At 42.5% G+C, this 20,141-nt stretch overlaps 1 protein-coding gene across 1 annotated transcript in view; it reads left to right on the top strand.

The window, feature by feature from the left end:
* Nucleotides 1–3,914: 3,914 nt before the first annotated feature.
* The window catches only part of LOC120993877 (E3 ubiquitin-protein ligase MYCBP2-like), a 57,390-nt gene continuing 41,163 nt past the window's right edge, over nt 3,915–20,141 (top strand). Inside the window, exons 1-2 of the mRNA XM_040422348.1 lie at nt 3,915–3,954; nt 5,156–5,317. Of these exons, the coding sequence (XP_040278282.1) occupies nt 3,915–3,954; nt 5,156–5,317 (202 nt within the window). The remainder of the gene's footprint in view (nt 3,955–5,155; nt 5,318–20,141) is intronic.

Here is a 20,141-nt window from a genome sequence, read left to right as displayed (position 1 = left end):
TCAGATTTGCAAAAAATGGCCAAGTCCTTAAGGTGAAATAAGGCTGTGTCCTAAAGGGGTTAAGGACCCGCAGTGCAGCACTCATCCTGAACTTCCAGCACTGCTGGGGTCGCATAGCAGTATATTGATTTATGATGCTATGTAACTCTTAGTTCTGGAATGTATTGGATAACACTGGCATTATGCTGTCAATGTTGTCCTATGCATTCCAGACCTCTAAAGGTTACATAGCATCATAAATCAATATAATGCTATGTGACCCCGGCAGTGCTGGAAGGTCAGGACAGTTGCTGCGCTGCAAGTCCGTAACGTGACACTCGCTCGTCTGAAAGGGGCTTTAATATTTGTTCTTTCTGACTTCAGAGATTTAAATGCATGAATCTTTTCCCACAAAACTATATATTATTCTGCTCAGCTTTTCCTGATTTATAACTTTATAACTATAACTGATCTATCTTTAAACAAGTAAAAAAAACAAAAAACAGTGCCTCAGAATGCAGAACAGAATGGTGCCGACATACTAAGACTGGCGTTACATATATCAGCAGTCCTTGTGTGATGTCCATTGGCACAGGTCTTCTAAGGCTAGCTGCACATGTTGCAGATTACACCGTTTTTCTATGCGGATTCTTACAACCTCAGCTTAATACAGTACCAGCAACGTGAATGAGATTAGACAACATGTGTACACTTTGCTTTTTTTTGTTCCATACAGAAATTGACCTGCTGTGTGGAGTTTGAAATCTGCAGCGTGTCAATTCTTTGTGTGGTTCTGTTGTGTGGATTTCTGCCTTTTCAATGCAAGGGTGAGATCTGTGGCAAAACTGCATCAAATCCACCCCAAAAACCTCAAGTAACACAGGCCGTTTTTCATGCAGGCCATCTCGCACACATTTGCAGGTAGCCTTATACATTTTGCACATTTTTCACATGCCGTAAGCTATAAGTCTGGCAGGCCGCTGAAGTCTGCACCAAGCCTGGTCATAAATTGTGACTGTTTTACACCATAAAAGTGGTATAAAGGCTTATTAAATGAATCTGCCTCAGCGTCTTTTTGCCAAGGTTCAGGTTTTATGGATAGCTTGGATATAAACACAAACTCATTGACAAAAAAGAAATTAAAAAATGCGCCAAGAAGGATTTGTTGGAATTGAATGAAACTGTGTGAATGTAATGATTAATATGACTATATTATTAGAACAAAGTGATACGTTTATTGGGGGAAATCTGTCCAAATGAAGGAAGGCTCCAGTGCCTCGTGCTCTAAGTCCGCCTCTAGCCTTCATATACACTGAGATATGGAAGCAGACATGTTCTGTATGGTATCCTGCAGCACATCTTTCCACAGATGTTACAGATCCTTTACACTTGTGTATTTCCAAACTTGGCAACCCTTGCCCTGTGTGGGCCAGCATTATCCTGCTGAAAGCTCTGCCATGATAGTATGGGTGTGTTATTTTCTTTATTTGACAACGAGTGTATAAACCTATTCATTATTTGTCATAGCTTCAGCATTGTCACTTGTATGGTGGCTTAACTTTTGTCTATTTCTTTTTAGTTTTTTTGGAAATAATTATAATTAACAGCATTATGTTTGTCTGAATTTTATTAGCATTCAATATTGGGAGTGTGGTTATGTTCCTTTTTTCATCCTTGAAACCAGACTACACCCAATTTTAAAGGGTTATCCCACAAAGTATTTTCACCTATCCACAGATCACTGGGTGTCTGGATTCTGGGACCCCCAGCATTCCCGAAAACAGAGGGTCTCGGAGCACTTTCTTTTAATGTAGTGTTAGTGCGCATCTTGGTTCACCACTCTATTCACATCTATGGGACTGACAGGAAGCTACTGTAAGTTAGTCACATAGAAGCGAGTGGAGTGGTGGGCCAACATGTTCAGTACTGTTTCATTCAGGGAAAGGACTCATGGACCCTCCGTTCTTGGGATTCCTGAGCGTGGGATGTACCCTTTTTAAAGTAAATGTTTGCCTTTGAATAGCATCTCATTTTTTTTGTTATTTAAATAGATTAAAAATTCTGTATTGAATAATCTCTTTTGGCTGGAATTGCACCTACATACATTTTTTGGGGCAGAAATATAAGTGGCTTCTCTTTCCTGTTGGAACTTTTTTTTGGATATAGAGTTCTAAATCTGCATGCCTTAGTATATCTACTTTTGAGTAAACAAGGTTTCTATGGCAGTGATTTTAGTAGTCGTGGGCTTTGTTTTTTCTTTCATTTAAATTTGTATGTAATTTTTATTTTATTTTTTAACTTGTACTTTTTCTTTTGCGAGTTTTCTATGCAAGTGGTGCATCCATGGAAGCCCCAGTTAAAGTTTAAAACAGCACCCTGTGGTGACACCTGTTCCTCGCACAGCTGATCTGGGTTTGTTAAGGTGCCCAGTGCCCTCACTGGGTCAAGTAGAGGCAGGGGCACTGCTGCGTCCTCTATTCACTACATAGCGCACATTGAGATTGCTAGATCGAAACCAGATGCAGTTTAAACAGCTTTAGACTTTTCCTCATGTTCCTCAACTTTACCATGATCCACACCAGACAGCACTCGATTGCATGGTACTCGCATCAAGGAAATATCCATACAGTACAGAAAGACCGGCAATTATTACGAGATATATGCATATCCCCACAATACAGTGAAACCATGTGAATAGCCCGCCCAACACCCATTAATGACATGTTACCCCTATAATCCATCTAAAAAATTATCTCCACAAATCTATTCTCAACAAAAAAGATCTCCAGAAACCTAATCCAGAATTAGGAGTTTAGTTTACATTCAGTTGTACCCGTAAGTGCAGTAACTCCATATGAACAAATGATAACTCAGGCAGTGACTAGGCCTCAGCAAGAACTTTTTACGGTCTTAGGGTAGGTTCACAAAGTTGTTTTTTTGTTTTTGTTTTTTGGAGCAGGTTTTGAGGCAGATTTGCCTTCAAGTTTTCAGCCAAAGCCAGAAGTGGATTTCGCAGGAAGAAGTATAAACCCTTTTATATTTCAGATTCCTTTTAGAATCCACTTCTGGCTTTCTCTGAAAATTCTGCCTCAAAACCTTCTTAAAAAAAAAAATCTGTATGAACCCATCATTAGCTGTGTGGTTTGGGTCATTTATGGGACACAGCACATATAATGGAAAAGTTAGTTAGCATTTTATAAACTGAGATATAATTTATTTGAGAAGGTAATAAATTGTTAAGGGGTTTAAGGGCAACAATTTAGAATGGAAATGTTCAAACACCTATAGGCAATCCAGTTACAGAGAATGACATTACACATTTGTTGTCATCTGCAATCTTATTTTTTTTATTTGTTTATATAATAGGAAATTATACAATTTTGAAACGTGTATTTAAAATGTTGCTTACATACCTTATATCGGGTTGTTGACCCCTATCTACTCTGCAGAATGGTATAGCCCAGGGATGGGCAAACTACGGCTCTCCAGCTGTTGTAAAACTACAAATCCCATCATGCCCTGCTGTGGGCAGACTGGGTATGCTGGGAGTTGTAGTTTTACAACAGCTGGAGAGATGCAGTTTGTCCATCCCTGGTATAGCCCATGAGTCAGTCAGTCCTCTGTGTAACGCATCCATGGCCTAACTGAAATGTGACATGCGACACCCCACTGTCATTCAGTAAGCATCAGTGTTACATGACATATGTGCTGGGTCAGCATGTGGGACACTTTCATGGGATACCTACATAGGACTAATGGTGGAAACTACTACTTCATTGTATGTGTGTTAAAATGGCTGTCTGTTTCTAGGTGATTTGTAAAATGGCTGCCTGTCTCTAGGTAATGTCATGTTAATAAAGATAAGTGAAAATTGTGATAAGTAAAACAAATGACAAACATAACACATAGAAAAGAGACAGCGAAAACAATGTTAGATGAACTTCTACACTGACAGACTTGAAGATACTGCTGCAGGTAGTAATACTGTACACACATGTTCTGCTCCTCAATACGCTGTTGTTCACCTGTTGATATCTGAACAGTTAACTGAATGCCAGAAGGCACATGACTGATGCCATCTTTAGTCCTATTCAGATCTCCTACGGATGCATTTTACAGGACTATAAAATGGGCCATGCCATTTTTCATTTAAACTGGAATACCTTTTAACTGCTGATATGTGCTAAACCTGCATGAGCTGAATGCTGAGGCTATCTGTGTAGTAAATTGGCCAGATCCTATGTAGGAGATGTGTGCTTTTATGTGGTTTTTGTGTGCTGCGTTTTTCACAGTTGCCTCGGTGGGTCTTTTACCCATACAGCATGAGAGGCGGACTGGAAATTCAAAGTGGCCCTGGAAAATACCCAAAAGTGGCCCCATGTTGTAGACGAGTCCAAATTGACAGAAGACAGAGCCAACACAAATAGGCACAGCCTACACAAGCCATAAGTAGGCAGCATGATGTCACTTGAGAAAAATGAGCGGAAATATTTTACATAGAAGTTACTTGAATTTTTTATATCCACAACAACTACTTAGAATCCTTACTCCTAGAAAGAGGGGAAACTGAGTGAGAACTTAAACCATGCTGACAAAAATATTAACTATATCTTTTCCCTTCACTGGTTTTGGCTCATACTTCAGAGTCCTTTTTAATAGAAATGTTGCATTGGGGTTTCAGCCCCCAGTGCTTGTAAGTGTGCTGTTCTGCTGGATGATGGAGAAACTACTTGAAAAAACATGAAACATTAAAACATATTAAGGTACCCATTCACCTTCAGTATCGGTCAGGCAAACTCCTGACTTCCCTTAACATCTTCTGACTCCACCATACATGCTCATCTTGGTCCATACACATTAGATTGTTGGTAGGTTCCACCAAAAATCTTGGGTTTGTCTGAGTAGCCTAATGTCTGTGGTTCCTTTGTTTTTACCTATAATCTGCTGTATGTGATGATCGGTGCAGTTTTTTAAGAATTTTTGTTGTACTTTGGGTGCCTTATTATATCTTTTAATGCATGTTATAATACCTTTGCATGTCATGCTATGGTATTTTTCATTACCTGGCTTTTTTTCCAGTCTTGATCAGTCCGTTCAGAAGTTCTGAACTTTTAATATATTTCTGTTTAATTCATTCAATAACGGGTTGTAGTTTTGATTGTTTTGCCCATTGCAGGTGATCAGCTGAGTGCCATACTGAATTCCATTCAGTCACGGCCTAGTTTGCCAACTCCTTCCATCTTTGATCAAGCTGCAAAACCTCCCTCTTCCCTAGTCCACAGCCCATTTGTGTTCGGACAATCCCCCTCCTTCCAGCAGCCTCAGCCTTCGCTTCAGAGTAAGTCTGTCCGTCTTACATGCTCATCCAACCATTCTTTCTGAGGCAATGTCATATGCTCTTCGGAGACCTCCATTTCAAAGCATGCATGGCTGTCGACTGAAGCTAAAATGTCTTGTATAATGTTAAATTCCGGGCAGATTGTTGTAAACCTTTTTTTTATAGTTCAGATTTTTGTTATCTCGAAATTAAATGCTGCCTGCATTTAATTGGTAATGTTGAAAATGTAGCAGTGGTCATCTGCCAGCTGAAGACTTATTAGCTATAGTACCTTATGTTCTTTATATTTAGATGCTATTGGTTAAGGACTAAATCTGGCCTATGAATTTGATTTCAGCTGATAAGAGTCAAGCTACTATAGCTCATAATATGAACATCAGTATATTAAGCCATAGTTACTTTGACCTCTTGATCCAAGCGTTGATACCAGTGTTCCCCTATATTTTCATGTATTGTGTGTATCGAATGATTTCACCCAAGATTGTGCATGTTGCATATGTACGGTATATGTACATATACATTTGCTTATGGTATATGGTTTTTCATTTGTATCTCACCATGGTTTCTATAACCCTGCAAGGAAGCATTCCAGACTATCCAGTAGTGATGGTGAATAATTTGTCGTGTTGATTGACTAATACTCCACACTGTGTAACTGTTACTGATAGTTGCAAGTGATTTTGAAATATATTTTTTTCTGCATGTCCCTTATAAACCCTTCCATCCCAAATCAGAGATCCCTGTTTCGTTGTTTATAATTTTTGAAGCCAAAACAAGAATTGCAGCTTATTAAAGGGATGCTTAATAAGTTAACGGAGTTGACCAGAATTCTAATTTTGATGACATAACCACAATATTTAGATTTGAGAGCACCCCTACTGAACAGTTATTTGAAGGGGCTGTGGTGTTCGGGGTGAGTACTGCAATCTCTTCATTATCACACAGTGCCGCACCTTCGAAAGTGCCTGTGCCTGGTACGTAGCTGTGGCCCTTCACTTGTTTAGAAGCAAATCTTAAAATTTTTAAGAACATTTCCAAACCCCAATTTTTTCAGGACCAGTTCAGTTATCAAGTCACTTTCTGGGGCTTACATTTCAGAAACCACCAATAAATCACCCCACTTTAGAAACTACACCCCTCAAGCTATTCAAAACTGATTCTACAAACTTTAACCCTTTAGGTGCCCAACGAGAATGAAATGAAAATTAGAATGAAATTTGAAAATTTCATTTTCTTTTAGCAGATTTTTAATTTTAATCTATTTTTTTTTCTGCAACACATCAAGAGTTAACAGCCTAACAAAACCCCAAATCTATTACCCTGAATCTGGAGTTTACAGAAACATCCTATGTGTGCTCCAAAACAGATGTATGGGCGCACAGCATGCTTCAGATTGGAAGAAGCACCATATGGCTTTTGGAGAGCAGATTTAGCTGGAATGGTAATTGGGAGCTATGTCGCTTATGAAGACACCCTGAGGTGGCCCTACAGTGGAACCCCCAAAAAGTGACCCCATTCCAGAAACTACACCGCTCAAGGAATATTTTAAGGTGTGTAGTGAGCACTTTAACCCATCAGGCGTTTCACAGAATTAAAAAACGCTTGGCTGTGAAAATGAAAAATTAAATTTTTTCCTGAAAAAGTTGCTTTACACCCAAATTTTTCACTTTCACAAGGGGTAACAGGACAAAATGAACCCCGCATTTTGTTCCCCATTTCCCCCCCGAATATGCCAACACCCCAAATGTATTCAAAAAATGATTTTTGGGCGCATAGCAGGGCTTTAGAGTCAAACAGCTAAATATGGATTTTGCTGACCTGAATTGGCAGACATTTATTTTAGGTGCCATGTCGCATTCAATAAATTTCTGAGGTCCCCAGAAATTAAAAACCCCAAGAAGTGACCCTATTTCGGAAAGAGAACCCTCGTACGAACATTTTAAGTGGTAGAAAGTGTACTTTTCAGCAAACAGATGACTCACAGAAGGCAGAAATACTAGAGAAAGCATTTCAAAGCACACATTTGTAAAAAAATGAAAAATTACTAGCCGACCCCAATTTTTCACATTCACAAGGGGTTAAAGGAGATAATGCACCCCAGCATATGTTCCCCATTTTCTCCCCTTTTTGCAAACGCCCCATATGTGCTGGTAGCCTGCTGTATGGGCGCACAGCAAATCTCTAGAGGCAAAGTGCAAAAAATTTATTTTGCAGGCCTGAATAAACAGACATGGATTTTAGCTGCCATGTCTCATATTAAAAATTCCTGAGGTCCCCAGAAATTAAAAACCCCAAGAAGTGACCCCATTTTGGACAGAACACCCCCGTATGAACATTTTAAGGGGTTAAAAGGGCACTTTTGGCCAAACAGGTGTATTACAGAAAATAATATGTAGTGGTTGGTGAAAAGTGGATGAGTAAGCTCTGTGGACAAAATCAGTTATAAGGTGGTAAAATTACAGGGTACATCAAGGATGAAATTATTGTGTGGATGAGTGATAGATTCTGAAACAATCCTTGATGCACAGGGCAGGTTTTTCAGGGCAGGTTTCGCAATAGTGAATGGTGTCTTTCCTTATCCCCCCTTTTGGAACACACCCTGCATCTTTTTCGGGTCCTTCCCTTTCTCGCTGTTTGGGGCACTTCACCAGGAAAATGTTGCCCTGGTACAACTCGGGCACTGTAACTTGCAGAAGTACTGGGGCCCTCAATTGCTTGGATAGAAAAAATTAGGACCTTTATCACCACCTCTTCAAACTGTAGGAATGTTCTTGGATGGCATCTAGATTTAAAAAGCACAAACGCATTGTACAGCGCCATCTGTACGAGGTGCACGGCCAGCTTTTTGTAACACCTTTTTTGTTTTTCGTGTGGCATTGTAGGGCTTCAAAACTTGATCTGAAAGATCAAACCCCCCCCCTCCCCCATGTTTTTATTGTAGTCCATGATGCAGTCTGGCTTGGGGACAGTGGTTGTGATACCTCGTACAGCGGGGCAGGGAAGCTGGTGTTAGTGTGAATGGTGGTCAGTAAAAGGACATCTCTCTTGTCCTTGTACTTAACCACCAACATGTTCTCATTGAGGAGAGCACGGCTTTCTCCTTTTCTTAGTGTTTGCCCTACCAGGGATCTAGGGAGGCCGCTCTGATTTTTGCGTACTGTGCCACACGCCACAGTACCTCTGGAAGCTACAGACTGGAACAGTGGTAAACTCATGTAGTAATTATCCACGTACAGATGGTAACCCTTATCAAGCAGTGGGTGCAGTAAGTCCCACTAACTCCTAGGATGGGGGGCATTCTGGGTGTTCAATCCGGCTGTCCCTCCCTTCGTAAACCCGGAACTTGTGAGTGTACCCAGAGCCACTCTCACAGTTTTTTGATGTTTTTATGCCATACCTTGCCTGCTTGCTGGGCAGGTACTGGCGGAATATTATCCTCCCTTTGAAAAGTAATAGGGATTCGTCTACGCAGAATTTTTTTTCTGGGGTGTACACTTCTGAAAACGTTGCATTGAAGTGTGCGAGGATGAGCCTAATTTTGTACAGACTGTCAAATGCGGGGCCATTCTGTGGTGGGCACTGCGCATTATTCAGGATTGCTTGGAATCTATTACAGGCAATGGCACTACTGTAAATTGGAGTGTGGTACAAGACATCCACACTCCAATACTGAGTAATCTTATTTTTTTTTAACCACACCCATATGCAGCAAGAGCCCCCAAAGGGTCATAATCTCTGCTGCGTTTACTGTGGTCTAACCTTGGGGTCTAGCATATTATGGTGTGGGGTTCTGGGAAATAAATTGCTGGGCATATAAATTTGTTTGGGTTATCAAATTTATTAAATCTTGAGAGAAAAAGATTTTAAAAAATTCAATTTCAGTGAAGCCTGCACAATCTCTCTGAATTCCTGAGCTGCCCACAAACTCAGGATTTTCAGGCTGATAATTGTCAGGGGATAGGGTCACTCTGGGGGGCTGTCTCCGCTGCTACCCTGGGGCGCCTTCTAGAGGGTCCCTCATCACCTGATGATGATGTTGATGATGGGGTAGAGGCATAGAGGAAAGTGGCATCCTCTTATCCCTCACTGGCCGACTCAGTATCAGAGGCAAGATATGCGTATGCCTCTTCAGCTGAATAAACCCATTGGGACAGACGGGCTATTTTTATTAATCTCAGCGATCGATGTTGCAGGGGGGCGGAAAAAACTCCCTGTAACCCTAAGGAAGATGGCTGCATGCCGTCCTGAGCAGCCATAGTCACCTGGTCTCCGAGAGATTTCGCTCAGGGACCGGGTGAACACTGTGCCGTAGCTGTACTGCACCGGTATTTTGTACCTAGTTCGCTGGTAGCGAACGGGTTAATGTTGTGCAGGTTAATGAATATTAACTTGCCTTTTATGGTAGCCATATAGAATTAAGTTTTGTTACTTTGCAGATGGACCTTTTGCTGTATCCCCCATCCATCTTCATTCTTGTAAGAAAATGCCACATCCTACACCCTTTCCATCCAGCAGATAGCTATGATGCTGTTTACAGTGCGCTGCTCATTGAGCCCCTATGCTGCATAGTTATATACATCCTATATTACTTTAAATAAATAAAAAATCTCTGTATACCTTTTTTCTTTTTTTCTTATTTTTTCTTCTGTGTATAGTGTATGTGTATCTGTGGATGTATTTGGTGTACACCAGGAGCATTTCCTGTGGAAAAGGTAGCCTAAAGGCTCTTTTACATAGGCCAAGAATCAGGGCAATTATCAGGAATGAGCCTTCCTACAAATGCTCGTTCACAATAATTGCCTAGCATAATAGTGTCACCAATCAGTTGTCTATCTGTCGTTCGTATCTTTTTTGCGGCACATAAAATTATCGTATGCCAGCAGCACATAACCTTCTGTAAAAAGGGATATGCTGCTGACCTGCTTCACCTGTATGAGGATGAGCGATCACAGTAGTGCTGGTTTGTCCCTATGCAGAAGAGGTAATTGCAGCTATCCCCTCCTCCAGTGATTGTCGGAAGCATCTGGTTCATTTTCGATGTTTGCCTGCGCATTAGCAAGTGTAAAAAGGCCTTTAGTCTGATCCAGCACAGTTCTGCCGTTAATGAGAATAAACGCATACTATTGTGGTGTGCAATACATTAAGAAACATCTAGGTCAGGAATCTCAAACTCATGGCTCCCCAGGTGTTGTAAAACTAAAACTTCCATCATGCCCGGACAGCTTGCAGCTATCGGGGCATGGTGGGAGTTATAGTTTTGCAACAGCTGGAGTTTGAGATCCCTTCTCTCAGTAAACATAGTACTGAGTAAAAAGTCCACCTTTTCCCCCTTTATCTATGACGGCACCCCTGGAGAGACTGCCTCGTTCACCTCAGGACAAGAAATAGGAACCAGAACCGCTTTAAATGAGGGACCTCCCTCTCTATCCCTAGAGCTGTGGGGTTCCCGGTCAGACAAGTATCAGGAGGGTTACTCCTTGCGGAGTAAGCCTCCACTAGGATCCACTGCTGTAAGTCTGGGCATCGGTTTTTACAGTGATCCTTATCATTAATGTTTCTCATGGAGGGTCATCTATGTTTAGGTGTCAAAGGAGTCTTCTAGCAAGATCTCCAAATCACAGGAAAGGAAAGAGGTTGTGCTGTATGTAAAAGGAGGTTGTCCTGGGCTTGGGCTAAGCCCCTGTGTCAAGCCTGCATTATCAAGTTAATGAAGGAGGAAGCCCAGTCCCTGATTGGGAAACATTAAGCAGTTGATTTGGGATGAAGTGAAAAAATCTGTTTAGTGGCCTGCTTAAGTCTCTTTAGTACTTCTGCAGCTCCATCCAATCCCCCCTCCAGTGATGGTGACGTTTTATCTGGGTTGGAGGAAGAAGGGGAAATACAGTCGGACGATGGTTCTTCTGAGGACAAGTCTGCCGGGAAACCGCTCTTTCATGCTGAAAATACTAATGCCCTTATTAAAGCAGTTAGAGCAACTATGGGGCTAGACGAAGAAAAGTTGCCATGGTCAGTCCAGCATGTTATGTTTGAGGGTCTAGGGCCAAAAAAGAGGAAGGTTTTTGATGTGCATGAAAATATTCAAGCAGTTATCTCTAAAGAATCTCTAATTCCCAATCTCAGAGATGCCTTTTGTCCCTCCAGAAGGCAATCCTGATCCAGACAAGAGTTCAGGAACTTATCCATCAGTCACTTTCTCTACGGAAGGCTGTCTGTTCTGGGTCTCATGACAGCGGCTGTTTTGGGGTAGAATGGGCCTAGTATCACTCAAAATAACTGCAACTTCAGATCTTGGCAGAATGGGACAGATGCCAGCATTCTCTGGATTCTGAGATCTCTCTATCCCCTCAGACTTTAAGATCATTGAGGTGGTGGATAGATCTGGAGAATCTGCACAAGGGAATCCCTTGGAAACGGGAGGGCGTTCTCCTTACTACAGATGCCAGCCCTTTGGGGTGGGGAGCCCATGTGGAGTCACTTCTACTTCAGAGAAGCTGGAACAACAGTAATCTGTGTCAGTATCACAATTTGCCACTAGGGCCAACAGAAGGGTAAGAGTGTTCTTTTCCCTCTCCCCCAGAGATCTGCCCAAGCCTGGAAGCAGGGTCTTCCTTATGCCTTTCCCCCCTTAAAGTTATCAAGAGTTCTCAGGAAGATCAGGGAGGAAAGTGCTACAGTGATTGTAATTGCCCCCTTCTGGCCCCAGAGGGTTTGGTTCTCATGGCTCCGCGGGATGTCTATTGCTCCTTTTTGGATTCTGCCGGATTCTCGATCTATTGAGTCAGGGTCCAATTTCACATCCAGAGATGATAAAAATCTACATCTGACAGCTTGACTGTTGAAAGGCGAATTTTAAGAGAGGGTTTTATCTGAGGATGTTATTTCCACATTGTTAGCCAGTTGTAAATAGGTTACTTCTACTATTTATCTAAGAGTTTGGAGAGCTTTTTGTAAATTTGCCAACACATCGGTGGATTTGTTAGCAAATCCTGATATTCCCCTTGTATTCGAATTTTTGAATGAAGGTTGGAAGAAGAAGCTTAGAACCAGCAGGTACAGGTGTCAGCCTTGAGTGCCCTTTTTGGGTTCAGATTAGCAGAACAAAAAAATAAAAGGTTTAATAGTAATAGAGAAATGTCAATAAAAGTCTTTAGTACATAAAGTAGATTAATAGGTTGCTTGGTTCTTGAAAAGGACAGGTGATAGGCAGATCCCTCTTTTAAAGAGGACCTTTCATGGTTTTTACTTATTCTAGATAAATACCTTTACTTGCTGATACTGCCACCCTGCCTGTTTTTTTTTTTTTTTTTTTATATCGCTCCTGCGCCCCCTGTAGTTTTCCCGCTCAGTATGTTAATACTGAGCATCGGTAGAGGGAGGAGGAGACGCCAGGGTTTCTCAATGGGTGTCACCTTCTCCCTGGCTGTGACGCTCTCTGATGTGATTGGATCGCGGCACAGCCAGGGAGAAGGAGACGCCCATTGAGAAACCCTGGCGTCTCCTCCTCCCTGTACCGATGCTCAGTATTAATATACTGAGCGGGAAAACTACAGGGGGGCGCAGGAGCGATATTAAAAAAAAAAAAAAAAACAGGCAGGGTGGCAGTATCAGCAAGTAAAGGTATTTATCTAGAATAAGTAAAAACCATGAAAGGTCCTCTTTATCGTGGTTCCGTTTCCTGTCCTTAGGTGAAGGAGACGGTCTCTCCAGGGGAGTTGTCATAGGCTCTGCAGCCATTGAACCCAATAGGGTGCAGCAACCTGAGTATCACAGAAAATCTAATACTGCTGTTTTTTTTTGTAATTCTGGGGTTATGGTTGGGGCAAATTGCCAATCACACTGTGACCCCATTCATTTTAGGCTACATGCACACGACAGTTGTATTTTGAAGTTTGCAAATAGCGGATCCGTGTTCCTATTTTATTTATTTTTTTACATCCACATCCGTTCCGTTTGTCCGCAAATTTTGTAGGTTGTGTTTCCGTGTGTCTTCAGTTTTATTTTGCGGTCCGCAAAAAAAAACCTGAAGGCTGTAATTCTTGATATTTAATATATACAAGTTTCCCAGCAACCATCCGCAAAAATAAAACTGATGCGGATAACATACGGATGGCTTCCGTTGGTCATCCGCATTTTTTTGCGGACCCATTGATTTCAATGGGCCCGCAAAACGTTTATTGCGGACAAGAATAGGACATGCAATACTTTTTTTTGCGGACGAGAAACGCGGATGCGGAAAAGAAATGGTTGACTACACCGCAATTTTAACGGCTCCATAGAAATGCATGGGTAACCATCCGATCAGCCCAAAAAAAAACTGAACGAAAGCAGAGAAAAAGAACTGTTGTGTGTATGTAGCTTCAGGCTAGGGCTACACGCCATGTGTCGCAGAAAAGTTGCATGACATTTTTTATAATGATATTCAATGGTGTTGCATTGCGACTGTGACAAAATAGTTGTAAAAAATCCATTGAAGTTGGATTTCTGTGTGACTGTCACGTCGCAGTGCGAAACCTTTTGACGGTCATTACAAAAATGTCACGTGACAAAGGGTCCAACTCACTGGTGCTGTGTGCATGTCGCGGGACACATGTTGCAGTGTAGTTGTACTCTTTCTGTCGCACGACTTCTATGCAACTATGGGTGACTTTTCCATGCATTGTTTTTTATTTGAAGGTCATTTAATGCTAGTCACACAACAGAAGTGGCCCGTTTTGTTTTTGGAGTAAGGCCTCTCAAAGGCAGTGTTTGATCACTGATTTCCATCAGTGATTTTGAGCCAAAACCAGGAGGGGAACATACTCACAGATGAGGTATAATGGACGATTTGCACCTGTTATATGTTCCTGACCTGCACCTGGTTTTGGCTCACAATAACTGATGGAAATCACTGATCAAACACTGTGTGAAAGCACCCTAAGGGTCCATTCACACATCCGTATGTGTTTTGCAGATCCATGGATCCGCAAAACACGGACACTGGCAATGTGCGGACTGCACATTGCCGGCACTATAATAGAAAATGCCTAATCTTGTCCGCAATTGCGGACAAGAATAGGACATGTTCTATTTATTTTATTTTTTTCTGGAACGGAAGTGCAGATCTGCATTTCCGGATCCAGACAGCACCTAGTGTGGCCCCATAGAAATGAATGGGTCTGCAATACCGTTCCGCAAAGTGCGGAACAGAATTGCGGACATGTGAATGGAGCCTAAAGCCTCATGCACACGACCGTATTTTCAGTCCGTGTCCCATCCGCATTTTTTGTGGATTGCACACAGACCCATTCATTTCTGTGGGGCCACAAAAAATGCGGACAGCACAAGGATGTGCTGCCAATTATAGAAAATGTCCTGGTCTTGTCCCATTTTTACAATGGGGACTGAGAAAAGTGCAGGATGCACATGGCTTGTATCCATATTTTGCGGGTCTGCGGTTTGTAGACCACAAAACGGATACAGTCGTATGCAGGAGGCCTAAGGCCCTTTGCAGACAGCGAGTATTCCGCTCGGGTGCAATGCGTGATACGAACGCATTGCGCCCACACGGAACCCGGACCATTCATTTCAAAGGGGCTGTGTACATGTGCGTTGCGTGAAAATCGCAGCATGTTCTATATCATGCGATTTGCACGCAACGCTGGCCCTATAGAAGTGAATGGATCTGCGTGAAAATCACATCGCATCTGCAAGAAAGTGCAGATGCAATGCGTTTTTCACGGATGGTTGCTAAGAGATGTTTTGTATACATTCAGTTTTTTATCACGCACGTGCAATACGCATCAAAACGCATTGCACCCACGCGATAAAAACTTAACAGTCCGCGATCGCAGGCAAAACTGCCTGCGAAATCGCACATTTTTGATTGAACGCATTTGCAACGCATCCAGACCTAATCCGGACACGCTTGTCTGCATGGGGCTTAAGAGTTAACAATGTTGAGGAGTCTGGGAGTGACCTGAGAAAGTAATTGTGGTAGGATGTAATCAAGGCTACTTACATGAGGCAGAATTATTGCAGAAAGTTTTGTCTTGGCGCCAAATGCTTGGATTTCTGCACTACCCCTTCAGATGAATGGGGCAATCACAGAAATGTCAGCAGCCAATCTGCCGTGTGTGACTATTGGTGTGCTCCCAGCTTTTGGGGGGTTGTCTTGTGTTCAGATCACAGGAACCAATCAGAAATTCCTATTTGTAGCTGGCGACAGGTCACAGGATGTCATCTGAATGGGCTGTAGAAGGTAAATGGAAATAAACTAAGAAGCGATGGATAATTCTAGAAGCGCTTGGGGACCGTTATAAAGTATCTGTTGTAATGGAAAGTTAATCTGATTGCTATTAGTGAATTTCTCTATGAAAGCTTTTCCACATTTTTTCACCGGAAAATTAATTTCAGTGATGAGCAGTTGAAACAGATAGTGACCTTCAGAACTATGTGAAGAAACCAGGAGTGAAAAGAAAGTTCTTAATTTCTGTAATAGCTTTGCTAAATATAGAAAGCTGTACTATTATTTCCTGTATGGTCATTTCTTACTTTGTATAATGTCTTGTCTGCTTATGTCTTTGCTGCTTCTGTGCATCTGTTCCCAACTACAGACCTCACACCATCCAGCGTTGCTTCTCGTGAACCTGCTCCATCATCTGCTTTCTCTCCTCTGTCTGTCAAATCAAAGGGTGGGTATGCATGCTTCTCAACCCACGGTTTTATCTTCTTCATCCCACATTATGCAAAACTGTGCTTTGCTTACCCTCTGCTGTGTCTAGTATTGTAATCCCTTCATCCAAAGCTTTAGGGCAATTACTTGAATCACAAAAGTGTAAACGGACTGACTGGCCCGGAAATTATTGGGCATTGTCTGGTCGTTATGAGAGGTGAGAGCGGCATTAACATACAGTTCTCTCTTTATGGGAACACTCTTACCCATACAGATTCATTGTTTTTGGGGAGCAGATCCCTGTTTAAACAGGACGATCTGCCACCCAGAAATGATGATTTTGGTTGCCATTTTAATGATTCTTTATCCCAGCGGCACATTTACATTGGCCAAATATCAGGATTGAACCTTTGTAAAAGGACCTTTGCACACAGGAACATCTCTACACAAAAAATCCCACAAAAAACAGAAGATTGTTTTCCAGTATGTTACAGTTTTAGAGAGGGCAGGTCTCAGACTTTATTTAAAGGGGTATTCCCATCTTAGACAATGGGGCATATTGCTAGGATATGCCCCCATTGTCTGATAGGTGCAGGCGCTAATCCCCGCCTCTCCCATAGAAGTGAATGGGAGCGTGCCGCGCATGCGTGGCCCATGCTCCTATTCATTTCTATGGTGCAGACGGCAATAGCCAAGGCAGCGCTCAGCTATTTTCGGCGGCTCTATACTATAGAAATGAATGGAGGGCGGCGGCTCATGCGCAGTGCGCTCTCCTTCACTTTTGGGGCTCCGTTCTCGATATAGGTACGGGTCTCAGCGGTGGGACCTGCACCTATAAGACACCATTCACCTATTGTCTCCTGTGCTGCCAGTCAGATTAGCTTGCTCTGTAGAGGTGGCACAGGTAATTCGGTGTACCACCACATAAACGTATCTGGCTGGGGAAGGTATTTGGTGTAATGATTGCATCACCATTCCTCTTGTTGCATCCATTCTCCACTCATATCTGTGGCAATCCCTCCCTCGCTGTTTTGATTGACAGGGCCAGGCAGTGACAAAGTATCATCATCGTACAACGATGAACAAATGCTGCTAATAGTCTGTCAGCACTAAGCTTTGTTGGGTCTGTATGAGGGAGGCCAAGTCTCAAAAATAAATCAGAATAATAAATCACATCCATGCTGCTAAAGTGCTCTAACAACTTATCAGACTGATGATGATGTCCCACGCTCCCAGTTTTCACTTTAGGCTCCTGTTCACACTGAGGTATCGTTGTTCACTGCTGCCAACCACACCTGCGGTAACATTCCAGCACCTTGATGTCTAATCCAGGTTACCTCACCTGAGTCCCTAGATAAGAGAAAAGGGCGGGCTGCCTGGATGAAAATGGTTATATGTCCGGGTTCACAACCCCTTTAAGTATTTGTTTTTTCTTTAGGACTGCATTTATTTTATATCCGTTTTTCACATGCGCGAAGTAAAACTGAAGGCTAATACTCGTCCATCCTTGCAACCCTCATTGAATCCAGATACATTCTGTTTTTCATGCAGCCCAATTTGTTTTTATGGAATAATTAGCCGAAGGACCCGGCTTCGCATGGGTATATTTAATTTATTTTGTTTAATGTTTGTATGTGTCGATAAGATATCCACAGTATCCACTAACAGTGACATCTACAGTACCCAGCTCCCTTAACAGTAACATCCACAGCGCCCTCCCCTTTAACAGTGACCTCCACAGCGGCCGCCCCTTTTATAAGTGACCTCCACAGTACCCCATCTCGTTAAGTGATTTACACAATAACCCACCCTCAACAGTGACCTCTACAGAGCTCTGTTCCCTTAAAATGTGACCTTCACAACACTCCGCCGCCCTTAAGTGACCTCTATAGCACCCTGCCCCTTAACACTGACCTCCACAGCATCCCGCCCCTTTATTTGTGACCTCCACAGCGGCCAACCCTTTATTTGTGACCTCTACAGCGGCCACCCCTTTATTAGTGACCTCCACAGTACCCCACAGTAATTTGCACAACACCTCACTCCCGTAACAGTGGCCTCTACAGCAATCTGTCCCTTAACACTGACCTACATAGCAGATCGTCCCCTTTACTGTGAACCTACACAGCATCCTGCCCTTAGGGTGGCCAGAGGTCCGGTTTTAGGCCAGACAGTCCAGCTGTCAGACTCCCTGTCCTCCGTCCGGCGCAGGGCCTGGACAGACACAGGGATGTTTTTTTGAACAGCTCACTCTCAGACAGCAGCACTGTGCTGTATGAGCGTTTGATGCAGGGAAAGTCACCCTCCCTCCCACCCCTGCAGTTGACAGAAGTTGATTTTTACCTATTATTTTTTTTCAATCTTCGTCGGCTGTGGAGTGGGAGGGGGCGTGGCTTAGTGGGACCTGGGGCGGGGTTCCTTAAGTCCGTCTTTTGAGGCTGGCCTGAATGGCCACCCTACCTGCCCCCTGAACTATGACCTCCACAGCACTCCGCTCCCTTAACGGTGTCATCCACAGCACCCTGCCCCTTTAAAGCTGACCTGGAAACCTGGTGTAAAACTGTGTGTATGTGGAGACCAAGGACCTACGAGCTTCTATTGGCTGATAAGGGACATGTGCTCATGTATGGCAGTTGGGATATGAAGAGAAAGACCTGCAGGCTTCTATTGGCTAATGTAGGTCATGTGATGTGCCATATGTGCATTTTTTGGGGAATATCTCTGGAATGGTACGTGGTAGAGAGCCGAGACCTGGTCTAAAACCTTTCCGGACACCTGATGTACCTGTGTGCCAAATTTCGTGATTGTAAATGCGATGGTGCGGATTCCTTTAGCGGACATGCTTACTTGCATGCATACACACGGCTTTATATATGATGCTGGACAGAGGGGCACACTAGCCATAAAGAGGAGTGCAAAAACAGTTTGATTTAATTGGAGGTGCATTTCTATTGCGGTTTTCTTGTTGTATTTGTCCTTTTTGTTTTTATGGGACAAGGGCTCCGTGAAAAACAGAACATGGTGCGATTTTCCTGAATTCAAAGATGATCAGTGAAAAATGATGCTCAGTTGAAATGAATGGGTCAAGATTCAGTCTGGATTTTGTGTGTTCACAAAATGGAAAGCATCTGGACAGAAGACTCACTGGTGTGAAATTTCCTTAGGCTACATGCACGCGAACGTTGTTTGTTTCCGTGTCCGTTCCGCTTTTTTTGCGGATAGGATGCGGACCCATTCATTTCAATGGGTCCGCAAAAAATGCTGACTGCACATTGTGTACTATCTGCATCCATATGTCCGTTCCATAGCCCCGCAAAAAAAAAATCATGGCCTATTCTTGTCCGTTATAGGCATTGTAACAATGGGATACGGATGTCATCCATTATTTTTTTTTTTTTTTGCAGACCGCAAAACACACAAACGTCGTGTGCATGTAGTCTGTTGCTCCACCTAGACTTTTTACAATAAAAAACAAACACACAACTGCTGTCAATAGTAAGCACTGAGAATGTCAGCGTTATAAAATAAATGCTTTGGGTAACGAAAAGCTCTTCCAAATCGCCAGTCAAGTTATTGGCTTAAAATTTGCTAAAGTGGTTTAATCACTAGAGATAAAATCGCTATGAAATCGCTGCTTAATTTACAGGAGGAAAAAGTTGTTCTGAGATTGCTCCTAAATCCCAGCATGCCACAATTAAAAAATCTAGCTACTCACTTGACTGCAGCTATTTCACAATGATTTTGTCTCTGTTGATTAAATCGGCCAAGCAGTACTCACTTGGCTACAGCAATTCTCTATGGACAGCAATTTGAGTTTTTTTTGTTAGTTTTTTTGTAGTGTGATAGGTCTAGGTTTTTCCTAAGCCTTTACCCTGTGGAATTGTCTAATTTGTAATTATATCTGTAACTCTGTTGTTTGAGTACAATTATTTTTTTTCCTGTGCATTTTTTATGCTGGTAATGTTTAGAGTCCATAAATATGCATGACTATTCTATATATGTTTTTGGGTTGACATGTTGGATACTCCCTCATACCATCTAATAGAAAATGTGCAGTAGTGTTGACGCTTTGCAGGGCATCATCAAATCTGAACACTTAACTGTTCAGCTTTCTGCCCATTACATACACGGGTAACCGATTTTGCTGGAGAGCTATTGGAACTATTACATTTA

This window comes from Bufo bufo, chromosome 3 (genome assembly GCF_905171765.1).
Source record: "Bufo bufo chromosome 3, aBufBuf1.1, whole genome shotgun sequence".
In the NCBI taxonomy this organism is placed as follows: Eukaryota; Metazoa; Chordata; class Amphibia; order Anura; family Bufonidae; genus Bufo; species Bufo bufo.
Note: the sequence above shows the minus strand (reverse complement) of the source record. Positions and strands in the feature narration are given on the sequence as shown.